This window comes from Physeter macrocephalus, chromosome 4 (genome assembly GCF_002837175.3).
Source record: "Physeter macrocephalus isolate SW-GA chromosome 4, ASM283717v5, whole genome shotgun sequence".
Taxonomy (NCBI): domain Eukaryota; kingdom Metazoa; phylum Chordata; class Mammalia; order Artiodactyla; family Physeteridae; genus Physeter; species Physeter macrocephalus.
In genome coordinates, this window is record NC_041217.1 from 75,398,074 (window position 1) to 75,413,061 (window position 14,988).

Here is a 14,988-nt window from a genome sequence, read left to right on the forward strand (position 1 = left end):
TTTTTTGCGGTACGCGGGCCTCTCACTGCTGTGGCCTTTCCCGTTGTGGAGCACAGGCTCCAGACGCACAGGCTCAGCGGTCATGGCGCACGGGCCCAGCTGCTCCGCGGCATGTGGGATCATCCCGGACCGGGGCACGAACCCACGTCCCCTGCATCGGCAGGCGGACTCTCAACCACTGTGCCACCAGGGAAGCCCATACAACATATTCTTTACAAATATATAAGCTTGTATATGGTTATCTATCTTCCTTGGATTTAAAATTTTTACTTAATGCACAAGTACCATCTTTCCCATTAAAACTCTAGCCTTATTAAAAGGTATTAACCAACAAACTCACAGGTCAAAGCCATTGGGGATGATATAAGAGTCCCACCACTCAATTTCAGGGATATCACCTTCCTTCAACTCCTTCTTAGGAGCAATGAGGGCCAGCCTAGTTGAAGTATGAATGCCTGTTTTTCGAGCTGCTTGTGAGATCTCTGCCTGCAGCTTCTCCAGTTGAGCCTAAAGACAAGACAGGAAGATAAACTGAAGTCAAAGAAAACAGGGAAGTAGTAGAATCCCAAACTTTAAAACACTCCCTTGTTGAACTCTTTACATCTAATGCAACAAATTCATACTTTCTGAAAGCTTAGAAAAAGGAGCTGTTCTGCTTTACTTTATCCTTACTTGGTTGATTTACATATATTTCACTCTCATCACTAGCCCTTTACTCCACAGTGCCTGCCTGCAGCAAATATGCAGAAATGGAATTTTACGGAAAACCTCATTCTGCGAGGATGAAAACAAGAAGGTAAAAGTCATCAAATATACAGTCAATCAAACTATCCAAGTGTGTGGACTGTCTGCAGTAAATTTTAACACCAGGCTAGCTTTCATCAGTTGCCCTGAGGGTTCTCAACGGTTTCCCTCCACTGACCGTTTTATGTGGAGAATTTTCAAATTCAATTTTATTTCTACCTAAGTAGAATGTAAGTAATTGAGAAGACAAATCAGCTAAAAATCAAGTATTCCAGGAAAAAATATAGTATTTTAAAAATTACTCATTGCTTTACTACTTGTTTATCTAATTGACAAAAACATAGACAACTGAGTTGATGGTTATTTCAGGACTATATTCAATTTCCTTTGTCACCTTCCTAACTTCTTCAAAATTCTAGATTATATTCTAAGCCAGATAGATACCTTTGTCCGTAATCGCTGGGCAATCTTTTCAAATTTGCCCTTGTCGTGGAATTTAAAAGTGCGTCTCTGGCGCTGGGAAGGGGCAATTGAGACTCGGGGGTCAAAAAAGGTATTAGACTCCATGTCTTCTGACGGCTTTTCTTTTAGCTGTTGCTTGAATTGTTCCCTCTTCACAGCCCGAATATTGGCCTTCAGAGTAGGCATACGGTGTGTCAGCTCAATTTCCTTGCCGGTTGCATCTACAGTTCGACCTTGTTCATCAAGAATCAGTGGTGTAGGTTTAGTTTGATCTTTTAACTCCACCTTCCTGAAAGATAGCCCAGAATGGAATAAATCCCATTTGGAACAATAAGTCAAGCAAAAAAAAAGAAACAGAAAATAAAAAAACAGGACTTCCCTGGTGGCGCAGTGATTAAGAATCTGCCTGCCAATGCAGGGGACGCGGGTTCAATCCCTGGTCCAGGAAGATCCCACATGCTGCGAAGCAACTAAGCCCGTGCGCCACGACTACTGGGCCTGTGCTCTAGAGTCTGTGAGGCCCAACTACTGAGCCCGCGTGCCTATGCTCAACAAGAAAAGCCACCGCAATGAGAAGCCCGCACGGCGCAATGAAGAGTAGCCCCCACACAGCAACGAAGACCCAACGCAGCCCAAAATAAAAAAAATAAAAAAAAAAATAAATAAAAAAAAAAAAAAAGAAAGGAAAAAATCAAAACCCAACAAAGACAACTAGGTTACAAAATTCTAAGGAACATAAACCCATCAGTGAATAATAACATCTTGATTGAAACTATCAAACTGGACAGTTGAGTATAGAGTACAATCAGATGAAATGAACTTATAAATTACAATGGTAAGAAGTTGGAATCATATCTTCCTTTACTCCTTAATTCTTGAGTCAGACAGGGGATGGCAAACCAATTAAGGTGCTAAAAATGAAGTCTATCACCTTTACCCAGTTGTAGAGAACTCTCAGATCTGGTCTCACTCAATGTGGTTTAAAGGATATAGTTCTGACTTAGGATCCAGGAAACGTGGCTCTATTCCTAGCTCCAATATTAGAGGAATAATCTTAACTTCAGTTCTACCAATTGTAAAAAGAAGATAATTAAACTCTGCAACAAGGTAACCAAGAGAATAAATTCAATTGGTATTTATTGGGTATATGTAAGAAATATGAAACTGTCTAAGAAATTATTTAAGTTCTTGCAAGAAAAGGATCAATAACATTCAAAGGTATTTATTGCTTCTCAAGCTTCAGAAATGAGTTCCATGAAACAGATACTCACGGGGGAGCAATGCCCATAGCATGGAGATTGGCCAGGCCCACCATGTTGGCATTGCCGATGAGCCCTGGCTTCAGTGCCAGCTGGGCTTGGATGCGGGCTTGTAGTTCAGCTGCTTTCCTTGCCTTCTCAATGGCATCATTCATGAAAGTGGCGGCCTGGGAGGGCTGAATAGTGTTGCCAATTGGAAGTCGCTCTGGTTGGGAGGAAGAAGGAGTCTTTGGCTGTGAGATAGAGAAAAAGAAATCAGAATCAGAAAAATTAGACAGGCAGACAGATTCCCCCCACACACACACACACAGAGTGGTAGACTGTGGTAAATTGGGGGTGGAACATGCAGTCATCTTCTGGACTCTCATTTGAGTGGGTGGCAAGAAATTCTGTGCTAAAGATTCTTATTTTCAGAGAAATCTGGTTACAATACCTGAGGCGTAGGGGGGCTAATGAAACTTAGTTGTTTTTTCCTTTCCTCGATTTGCCGTGTTGCTGCCTCCATCATCTGTTTGATCTGCTCTCAGTGGGGGAAAAAGTTGAAAAACTGTTAACATCTCTTTTTCATTTCTCTCATACAAGTTCCTAAACTCAAAGGGCTTTCAGGTTTAGAGAACAAAAAATTTTTGAATGACCCCATCACATTCTGCTTGTACCATAGGCTAGAAAATGTAATAAAGATAAGCCTACACAGCTGAGCACTGGAATTTTTCAACCTATCTTCCCAAGGCAGGATTGGCACGTTAAGTATTGATAGTAACATAGCTTGCTAATTTAAGACTCTGGAGTCAGGGAAACCTGAGTTTGAATCTTAACTCTGCCATTTAATGCTTGTGTGACCTTGAACATGGTATTTAATTTCTAAACCTCCAAGTGTCTAAAAGGGGTAAAAATGGTACCTACCTTACAGGGCAACTGTGAACATTTAGAAAATGCATGCAAAACTGACAGAATCCATAAACATTATTACACTTAAAAAAAAAAATCACACTATTGGTCCCTGAGTTCCTAGTTTGGGTAACGGGAGCCAACAATGTAAAGACTTACTTCCTAATCTCTGTAAATCCCTTCCTCTGCCCTAAAGAAGTTCAGAATAAGAAGCTTTGAGGACATGATCAAATAACTCTTCTTGAATTTTCCAAGAGTCCTGTGTCAAGGAGCTTCAAGATATTTTAAAAAATTTATTTTAAACATTTTTTTGAATAGGTGGTATATTTACATAGTTTAAAATGCAAAAAAGTACAAAAGGGTATACTGTGAATTCTTCCACCCCATTTTCTATAAAAAAACATCAGCATCAGTTTCTTTCCTTTCAGAAATATCATACATAATATGCAAATCCATCCATCCACCCACCCATCCATATATATGTATATATTCTATTTCTCCTTTAACAAGTTTTAAGTGGTAAAAGAAATATTTACTACTTATGTGGTATCAAAATTTTTTAACAGTGCCCATTTTAAATACACAGATAATTCCTATTAAAAACATACAAAGTGACCTCAAAATTATTTAAGTGGATTATATCTTTTCTGTGTTATAGTATTTGAAAATTCTTCTCTGCCATCATGTTGAGTTCTAATCATTTCAATAATTTTCTTACTGACACAGTGAGGTAGATATTTGGGCAAATGATGTATGTAACACACTTTCCTTGCCACATAATAGGTGCTCAGTAAATGCTATTTCGATAGCCTTCAACTGGAATACTCCTGGTTAAACCAAGAAATGATGAAACATAAAGCAGGACATAAAATTTTCCCAATGCTAACAATTAATTCAAATTAAGGCCACGATAAATCTGGACCCATCCATCTCTTACTTCTTCAACTTTCAAAACCACTGCTTCCAGCTCTTAATTACTAACCTGGAGCTTAGTCAGCATGCCAGGACTCTCTGAGGGAGGCCCAGGGATTACTTCTGGCTCCTCTTCCACCTCCTCAAAACGGGGTATCCGTCGCTTTTTTACTCCTGATGATTCCTTGGAGATCTCAGAGTCATCACCAAACACTTCCTAAGGGAACCCAAGATGAAAGAAGAGTTGTATCCCTGCCCATGGGAGAAGGGAAGAATAATCCTAGTCCTTATCAGCATTTTGTGGCTTTTCCCAGTCTTCTAGACCCTCCACCAAATGGACCATCTCACCCATCTCAACTTCATTATTCTCCTACTCCAGTCAAACAAATTTCATCCCATGTTCTTATAAATGTTCCCATCCCAAGGTCTTTGCAAATCTTACTGCCCACATTTGTAATGATCTCCCTCAACTTTTCCCCCAGTCCAAATCCTGCCTAAAACTCACCTCCTCCAGGAAGTTTTTCTCATTAATAATCTCATCCCACTCTGATCAAACTGTTGTTTCACATCCTTTTAGCGCTTAAGAGCTTGGTTCATACTACGTAAAATTACACTGCTGATATTATGTTTGCCAAGTGTTAAGTCTTTCAATGTTAGTACGTACTTTCTCCCAACTAATGTCTAAGCTCTTCCAGGACAGGGGCTTTCTCTCTTTTTCAGTATTCCCCAATAACACTTTGTTCTCATCAAACAATGGGAACTCAAATATGTTGACTAATTTGCAAGGTGAGCTTAACAGGACCAAGAGTGGCCAACTGGAAGGGACAATGGGAAAAAGCAAATGTACACACCGGTGGTAGGCTTTGGGTGACATCCCCTCTTCACTAGGAGGGCTCGTGTTTTGCAAGGACATATCCTCGGCCAGGGGCGAGCGCTTCCTGGAACTCCTACAGTTCAAGAAAAAGGACTCTCCCATAATATATTGTGTGGGGTGGGGACTGAATGGACCAAAATGGGACCCGAATCCCAAGGCTATCTAGATACCTCCTTCAAGAACCATTTTTATTAATCCCACCCAATGTAGTCACTTTATTCACAGCAGGCCCTCAGCACTTATACAGTAGCACACCCTATCAAAACATAATCTTCACTCTACAGATCTGTGTATACTATGGATCAAGCATTCCCCCTTAAATGTAACAAAATTCAACGAAAGTCTGAAACTCTATAGTCAACCCTAAAATTTACATGAAACTGCTACTCAGATTTTATAATTTGTGACTGTATTTTGTTGTGCCCTCCCATCCCCCAACCCTTAAACTGCAAATTCCTTTAAGCAAGGACTATCTTTCATTCCTCTGATAACCCTACAAAACCCTAAACACAAAAAGCACACAAATCTCTATTTCTCTTGGTTCCGCAGCCTGGCCAGGAACCAAGCAGACACTGCTTATTCACTCTGTGCCTCAGGCAAAACAAAAGGATAGCCAGGATATCAAAAGCACTTTGGAAGGTTTGATGGGAGTCACAGAAAAGATTTTTTTTTTAAGAGACAGACAGAGAAAAGAGATAGATCAGCTACTTGACACTGCTAATATTGAAAGAGGCCATGACCAATCAGCAACTATAGGATAAAAAGTGAAGGAGGTAAGTGAGGTAATGATGGTCCCTTTAAGTATTCCACTCATGGGGCCAGATGACTGGCAATATGCTATGTGGAAAACAGTAGGCTCTCAAGACACACAGTAAAAAATCAATTGCTGTTAAGTGTCCCATCTACAAGCCCATTGCAGAGTAATATCGCTAAAGGACCAACAAAGGTCTATGGCTCAGGTAGCAGTGAAGTCACATTCTGAAGCAATCTATTAGGCCTCAAGTAAATCAAAGCGTAAAATCTTAGAGCAATCAATTTATTAAAAAAAAAAAAAGAGAGAGAGACTTAGGGAAACATGAGAACCAAAACTCCTAACTGTATATGAAAAAGGACAAAGCTACCTACTGTTTCCTTGGAACGTTTCAACCCATGAACTTAGGTAGTTCATCACCATAAGATGGTGATAATACACGTTCACCCCCTCTACTTCAATGTCTAAGTACCTCTCTTAAATATTAGGTATTCTAATAGTGGATATTAAAGTGTGAGCCAGGTAAGCTCAGCAACTTTGTTACCATTCAAAACACTCCAAGCTCGTCAGATAGTTAACTGTAACCTACCTTTAGCTCTCGTTTTCTGCTCCTGTCACTGCTGGACTTGGAATGCCTAGAGCTTCGGCCTTCCTCCACAGCCTCAAACAGTTTGTCCACAAATCGGAGAGTAGAATCATCAAGAAAAGGTTTCAGATGGTCTGGCAAGAAAAAAAGAGGTGGTAAGGTTGAAAAGGTAAAAGGACTTAGTCCAATACTAGGCATACAACAGATGCCAACACTGGAATTTTATCCATAAGAGGGAGGGAAATGCTTTCTTAAGTTCTTTGTAGGATTCTCATACATTCTCTTACACTGAATGACCTTGCCCCATGAGATAAAAATAGTTATAATTTTTTGGAGTAGGAAGTAGCATAGCCAGAGTAACCTGTTTAGGTTGAGCATCAAAGGTTAAGATGAATAACCACTCTAACTTTTCCCAAACAGCAGTTGGAGGAGATTACCTTAACAAAATCTGCCTCCCTCAACTTTTTTCATGTATTTTATAGAGACTTCTATATGTTTAGATGTCGATCTAAATCTGAATATACCCATCTGACTTTAGTATATTTCCTAAGTAAATATAACTTAGGTAACTCAGTGCAGTGGTCAAAGGAAATCAGTCTGAGATTAAAAATGTCACAAATAGTATAAAAAATAAAAAATAAGAGAAAAAGCAATATTAATTGTTTAGGCTATTTCCATTATAATGCAAGAGAAAATAAACTGTGGGCTGACCTTTTTTTAGACACTCCCAACAGAGAGAATTGTGGGGAAGTTCAAAGCAGTATTTGGGGTCATCCTACATGTTAAGCCAGAAGTTTCAGAAAGGTACATACCAGCTGCCTTCTTCTTGTCCATGCCCTTCCCCACACAGTTCAGTGCTGCTGTGACCACTGTGGGCTCTGAGAAACCCAGCACCCTCTTCACTGTCTTCTCTATCCATGGTTTCAGCTCATCCAGCTCCCTCTTAGACAGTGCCATTCTTCAGGAAAAGGAGGATAGCTCAAAATAGGATTCAATACTGCACCTAAAAGGAAACCAGTAAAGAGTTAAGTTAGAGGGCAGGAGAAGACTAAAATGACCCCAGGCAACAACAGTATATCAGGAATGCCTTCCCCACCTCTATTCTCAATCCTAGGCAAGTTCCTCTACTTCATTTCAAGCCAAGTACGTTCCCTACAACTCATACTTCAAAACAAAAAGAACTACATTGTTTGATTTTTAACCCTAACTCAGTAAGTATCAGTGAATCAGTGAAACCTGTGGAATAAAAAAACAAACCTTGGGAATAACCTAGTCTGAGAAATGAGTCCTAGCTTCTTTTTTGATTCTGTCATATTCAACAAGGATTGGCAAGCATATAACGTGAAAACAAGACTGAAAAAGCCCACTCAGAGCCCAGCCGTTCTATACTTCCTACTTCTGGGCAAGCATTCCTTAACCCAGGCCTTCTTTTAAGGGACACAAATAAGAAAGGGCTTATCCAGGTCAGTCATCCTATATTAAAACTCATAATCCTTAAGACTGTTCTATCACATTTCTCTGTACTCATATTCATCCCAGTGGGAATTCTGTACCTAGATACTTTTCTCTCATGTTCTACAGGGTCTCTGTTATAACTAATCCCTCAGTTCAGAAAAGATTACCCTCATTTTGGATGTACTCTCTCTCTCTTCACCTTTATTCTTCTACTTTTTAGCTTAATAGAGAAAACACCATCATAAAAGACTCTCTACAACAATCTTTAATTTGTTGTTTAATGTAAGTTAGTACAGTTCTTAAATTTTATTCATGTTTACGTTTTTATCTCCTACTTAAATCTCAAAACTCTTCATGAGCATAAAGAAAATTTTTATTTTCCTGATTTTCTCCATATTGCCTAAAAGTCAATAAACTAGACTGACCTCAATTCCAAGCTAACCTCCTCCCAGCAGCGCCACACATCAGGGTCCAACGTGGGATTCAATCTTTTAAGATGTTTTAAGACATCTTTTCTCCTATAAGGTACAGTCTGATTATCTTCTACATTTTTGGCAGGTTTATCCTCTATAAGAACTGTTGCTAAATAGTGTATTTAATTTTGGTATAACCGTATGAAGCTAGCAGATTAAAGTCATGAAACTAGGAGTGAAAGATTTTGTGCCTCAGTGACATGTTATATGAATACAGTGGCTCTATTTACCCATCATGAGATAGCAGTAGAGCCTATCAATCTCAACATGTGCATTGCTCAAAAGCATATTCAGACACCACAGAGAATGAAGAGCTCACACCGAGCTCTACCATTTACCAGCCTTCTGACAAGTAATTCCTCTCACACTGGGTTCACTCATCTTACAAAACGAGGACGAATGCCATTCCTATATGGCACTTAATTAATTCAATAACTATTTATTGCATAACTAATTCTATCAGATGAAATGTGTGCCCAAGCACCATATGAACAAATGTACTCAACTTCAACCCATTCCTCCATAAGATAACGTGCAAACTAAACAGCCAGTGGCCAAAAATAAAAGTTCCAAACGGTAACTACCTTTGTCACTAATCAAATATTCAACAATAACTGCGTGGGGCGGGGTTGGGGTGGGGTGTGGTTATGGTGTGGAAGGAGAGGAAGGCAGAATGATCTCTGAATGAGCTGGTAGCAGCTTCTAATCTTCTGAAGCATTTCCTTACTCTGTGCTCTCCTTTGCTACAAGTCCAATTTCCTCCCTGAAACCCCCATTCTTCTCTTTTTGCTCTTTCCGTCTCTCTGACCCGCCCCCAACCCAGCCTCGTTCTACCCCAACTCCTCATCTCAGAGGTAGTCTCCTCAGCTCTTCTCTTTCCCGCCCCCGCCCTTTTCCTCTCAACAATCACATTCCAACCCGTTCTCCCACAGAACCTCGTTCTTTTCTCAGCTTCCCTTCCACTGAACCTTCCCGCCTCTGTCCTCCCCTTGGATTGAACCCTAGCCCCAGTCACTAGGACGCGAGGATACCCTCTCTGGGCCCGGGGCCACTACTCACCTCACTAACTTCAGCCCCTGAGACGGAGCCCGAACGTTACACCGGAACCGGAAACCTTCTGACCGCCCTATGGCCTGCCGTCGCTACCGCCACTGCCGCCGCCACGCCGCGGTCCCACAGCACGTGACGAGGGAGGGCGGGGCCGCTAATTCGCGCAGCCGTAGTGGGTACTTTCCCGGCGGCCGAGCGCCTGCGTGGCGGCGCCCTGAAGCTTTCCGCTTGCGAGTTCCTTGCCTCCTTCGGTTTTCCCAGGTAAATCTGTTAACTAGGTTATTGCAAAGTTAATGTTCCCTGAAGCAAAAATTGGGCTGCTTGTAGTATTCCTAGTGTGGAGAATAAGTGCGCTAAGGTCATGCTAGAACTAAAAACGGGGCTTCTGCGTTTGGGCTAAACCTGGACTTTGTGGTAGAAAGTAAACCCTGCGAGAGTCGTGATCACTAGCATTAGCCGCCCCCCGCCCCCTCCTTAGCCTTTTTCCCTAACTTCGCAGTGGTGCCAGAGATCACCCAGAAAGAAAACGAGTATAGGAGGACTCTGAAGATAGTAGCCCATCCCTCCCCTTTACTGTTTTTTTCTTCCATTCATTCACGCAACAAATAATTATCGAGTGTCTACTGCTATGTGTCAGGCATCCACTGAGATTCAGTATTACTTAATGATTAAGCAAGAGCACGAGTTTTAAAGCCAGTGTCTGTATTTGTATTCCAGCTCTCCCACTTTAGCTGCGACATTAGGCAAGTTACTTAAGCCCTCTTTTTCCTCACTTGTAAAAAACAAATCCACCTCATAGGGTTGCTGTGAAGACCACAAGAGTGACAGTGCTTCTCACAGAGTTCAATAAAGCTACTTGACATATAATAATATATCCAGTTGCCTACATAAATGTATAGTAGACATCCTAAACTTACATGATGAAAACTAAGTTCCTGATTCTAACCACCACCATCCCCAAAAAACCAGCTCCCAACACAGTCTTCCTCATCTCAGCTAGTGGCAACCATATTCTTACAGTTGATGACAAATTGAAATTATAATGGAGTAATCACAGTTCAGGTATACAAAAATGGAGTTGGGAGGCCATTGAGGATCTGGTCCAGTGATAATGACTTGGCGCTTTCACTGCCAGGGCCTGGGTTCAGAACTAAGATTGTGTAAGCCGTGTGGTGCAGCCAAAATACCCCCAAAAAACAAGCACCTTTACTTCTTGCCAGCTCCAATTATAATTCTTGATAAAGAACTCACGTAACTAACTCTAACCTTGTGGTTTTTTCCTTTATAAGCCTCCCCCATTTTGTAGTCTGGTGGAACACATTTCAAGTGCTTCTTGAAGATGTGTCTCCCTCAGTAAGACCCTGTATAAAACTAAACTCACAACTCTCATGTTGTGCATTTTTCTTTAAGTTGACAGTTATGCAGGCCAATAATCTCAGTCATCCTCAACCCATTTTTTTCCAGCCAATCAGCAAGTTCCATTGGCCCTACTTTCAGAATATATACAGAAACCATCTGCTTCTCACCACCCTACACTACTATCACCTTTATGCTTGGATTATTTTAGTAGTCTTACTGCTTTCTCTTGCTTCCACCTTGTCCTCACTTAGTCTAGTTTCATCACAGTAGCCATCATGATCATGTTAACACATCAGAAAGGTTATATCACTTCCTTGCTGAAAACTATCCACTGGCTTTACATAGCACTCAGAGCAAAATGCCCTACAAGATCTGCCCCACTCCATTATCTCTGTGATCTCACCTACTACTCTTTCCTTTACTCATTCACCTCCAGGATGTTACCCCTTGTTGTTCCTTGAACATGCCAGGCATAATTTCACCTCAAGGCCTTTGCACTTGTTGCTTTCTGCATGAATTGCTCTTCATCCAGATATGTGCATGGTTTGCTCCCTCACTCCTTCAGATTTTTATTCAAAATTAAGCTCAGGGGCTTCCCTGGTGGCGCAGTGGTTGAGAGTCCGTCTGCCAATGCAGGGGATACGGGTCCGTGCCCCGGTCTGGGAGGATCCCACATGCCGCAGAGCGGCTGGGCCCGTGAGCCATGGCCGCTGGGCCTGCGCGTCCGGAGCCTGTGCTCCGCAACGGGAGGGGCCACGGCGGTGAGAGGCCCGCATACTGCAAAAAAAAAAAAAACAACCCAAAATTAAGCTCAGAGAAGTCTTCCCCAGCCACCCTGTTTCATCGCGTCCGGAGCCTGTGCTCGGCAACGGGAGGGGCCACGGCGGTGAGAGGCCCGCATACTGCAAAAAAAAAAAAAACAACCCAAAATTAAGCTCAGAGAAGTCTTCCCCAGCCACCCTGTTTCATTCTGAAGTCTGCTTGGCACAGTTAACTATCCCAATTTTTTTTTCCTTTTTCCTTTTTCCATAGTACTTACAACCACTTATGCTACTAGTACTAGGTAATTTTCTTATTATATTTATTGCTTATCATCTGACTCCCTCTGCTAGAATATCAACTCCATAAAGGCAGGAATCATTGTTCATTGATATATCTTAAATGCCTACAATACCACCTGGCACAATTAAATATTTGTTGAATTAAAGAACAGATCTTTTTTAGCAGTGGATCTTACAGGCCTCAGAACCTGCTGAAGTCTGGCGTCCTAAAGAATGGAAATTCCTGGGAATTCCCTGGCAGTCCATGGTTAAGACTCCATGCTTCCACTGCATTGGGCGCAGTTTCGATCCCTGGTCCAGGAACTGAGACCAGGGACTGAGATCCTGCATGCCACAAGATGCGGCCAAAAAAAAAAAAAAAGACTTTTATGAAATGACTAATCTGTAATCTGGGTAAAATCACGGAAGTGTGCAATATATGAAAACTTTGCACCCGTGGTTGACCATTCAACGACATACATCTACTGTAGACCTACTCTACCAGGCAATATTTTAGGGGAAAGAGGTACATTGAGATATAAGATACACAAGGTCCTTGAAAATATAGTTACTTTCCTACAACCGTGACAAATGGGAGGCTTGCGACATACGTCCAGGTACGTTTCTTTCTTTTCTTCCCCTTACTCATTGAAAACTTATTGAACACCTACTATGTGCCTGGACCCATGCTGGTGCAGAAATGCAGAACTGCACACACACAAAATGGTCCTAACTGGAGTCAAAGTTTTAGCCAGGGGGGGGGGGGTAGATGCTTGGCGACTACATAAATGTCATGTTTCTCATCAAATTTTCACCTTCTAATTTTAGCATTCATTGATGATCTTGCCTGAAACAATACTAAGGTGATTGCAAAAAAAAAGAATGGAAATTCCTTACAGACAGGAGTTGTGTTACATTGTATCTCCAGGACTCCAGGACCTAGGATAGTGCCAGGCATAGTAAGGGCTCAATGTTTTTCTCATTCTACCAATAAGCCGGTATTTTTCCCTTTCTTCAAAATGAGGCTTCAAACCTACTTTAAATACCCTTTTAACCAGTGTTTCTGAAAAGCATTGTGTGTGGCTGAAGTATAGTTTGGAAAAAGCATGCCCCCAAATTGACACAATTTTATACATGGAAAATTCAAAAAAAAGTGTTATTTCCAGATTACAAATAACAGAAATGAAAACCCTAAGACGTTTTCTTAGATAGTAGGTTCACTGGAAAATGCAGTTATTCTCTAGGGAGGTTATTAGAATTTCCCAGGGAGCACCAGATTTTTGTATTTAAAGTCTGGATTTTAATAAGCTTGAGAAGTATGTACCAAAATCTACCTTCCCTGATGGTGCAGCATGAAACAATGAGTAAATCCTGGCTTTGAGTAGCAAACTGAGGGTACTTCTTGCTCAACTAATTCATGCCTCAGTTTCCTCATTGTACCTACAGCACCTAAAACCAATGTCTCACATAAGTAGTCACTCCAAAAAGTCTGTTGAATGAGTTAATGAGTTCCAACTCTGCAGAGTTGTAAATTTAGTTTCAGTGCTTTTAACTACCTGGATTCAATTCCCCATAGGGATTTTCTTTTTTTTCTTAGGAACTGATTTTATTTCCAATATTTGGAATTAGACGGGTTTAAATCTTAGTCTCTCAGTTACTAGCTGTGATTCTGTGATTCCTTCAGGTAATAAATTTTTCTGAGGTTGTTTCCCCAATTATAAAATGAGAATTAGTCTCTACTTTAAAAGAATATTGTGAGGATTAAATGTAACTTATAAAACATATTTAGGGACTTCCCTGGTGGCGCAGTGATTAAGAATCCGCCTACCAATGCAGGGGACACAGGTTCGAGCCCTGGTCCGGGAAGATCCCACATGCCACAGAGCAACTAAGCCCGTGCACCACAACTACTAAGCCCGCGCGCCTAGAGCCCGTGCTCCGCAACAAGAGAAGCCACTGCAATGAGAAGCCCGTGCACCGCAACGAAGAGTAGCCCCCGCTCGCCACAACTAGAGAAAGCCCACGTGCAGCAATGAAGACCCAGCACAGCCAAAAATAAAATAAATAAATAGATTTTAAAAAACAACAACAGAAAACAAAACATATTTAGTGTGACACTGGCATAAGGATGGACATATAGATCAACAGAATAGATTAGACACCCCAGAAGTAAACCTCACACATACTGTCAGTTGTTGTTTTGTTTTGTTGGCTGCATTGGGTCCTTGTTGCTGCACGTGGGCTTTCTCTAGTTGCGGCGAGTGGGGGCTACCCTTTGCTGCGGTGCGCAGGCTTCTCATTGCAGTGGCTTCTCTTGTTGCAGAGCATGGGCTCTAGGCGTGCGGGCTTCAGTAGTTGTGGCACACGGGCTCAGTACTTGTGGCTTGCGGGCTCTAGATTGCAGGCTCAGTAGTTGTGGCACATGGGCTTAGTTGCTCCGTGGCATGTGGGATCTTCCCGGACCAGGGCTCGAACCCGTGTCCCCTGCATTGGCAGGCAGATTCTTAACCAATGTGCCACCAAGGAATCCACGGACAGTTGAATTTTTTAAAGGGTGTCAAGACCATGCAATAGAAAAAGGACAGTCTTTCATCAGATGGTGGAGGGAAAACTGGACATCCACATGCAAAAGAATGAGACCCCTTCCTCATTCCATATACAAAAATTAACCCAAAGTGGATCAAAGACCTAAACTTAAGAGCGAAAACTATAAAAAGTCTTAGAAGGAAACGGGAAAATCTTCATGACATTGAATTTGGCAATGATTTCTTGGATATAACACCAAAAACACAGCAACAAAAGAAAAAATAGATAAATTGGACTTCAAAATTAAAAACTTCTGTGCATGAAAGGACACCATCAAGAGAGAGATAAGGTAATCCATAGAATGGGAGAAAATATTTGCAAGTCATATATATAATAAGGGATTAATATATAGAATATATAGAGAACTCCTATAACTCAACAAAAAGCAAATAACCCAATTAAAAAATGGGCAGGGCTTCCCTGGTGGCGCAGTGGTTGAGAGTCCGCCTGCCGATGCAGGGGACGCGAGTTCGTGCCCCGGTCCGGGAAGATCCCACATGCCGCGGAGCGGCTAGTCCCGTGAGCCATGGCCGCTGAGCCTGCGCGTCC

General features: G+C 41.7%; 1 protein-coding gene across 1 annotated transcript in view; it reads right to left on the reverse strand.

Moving 5' to 3' along the window:
• Positions 1 to 9,520, reverse strand: part of PRPF3 (pre-mRNA processing factor 3) — a 25,774-nt gene extending 16,254 nt beyond the window's left edge. Inside the window, exons 1-8 of the mRNA XM_007109703.3 lie at positions 9,464 to 9,520; positions 7,289 to 7,479; positions 6,480 to 6,610; positions 4,336 to 4,482; positions 2,899 to 2,982; positions 2,478 to 2,698; positions 1,189 to 1,495; positions 341 to 507 (exon numbers count right to left, since the gene is read on the reverse strand). Of these exons, the coding sequence (XP_007109765.1) occupies positions 341 to 507; positions 1,189 to 1,495; positions 2,478 to 2,698; positions 2,899 to 2,982; positions 4,336 to 4,482; positions 6,480 to 6,610; positions 7,289 to 7,433 (1,202 nt within the window). The 5' untranslated portion in view covers positions 7,434 to 7,479; positions 9,464 to 9,520. The remainder of the gene's footprint in view (positions 1 to 340; positions 508 to 1,188; positions 1,496 to 2,477; positions 2,699 to 2,898; positions 2,983 to 4,335; positions 4,483 to 6,479; positions 6,611 to 7,288; positions 7,480 to 9,463) is intronic.
• Positions 9,521 to 14,988: the final 5,468 nt, after the last annotated feature.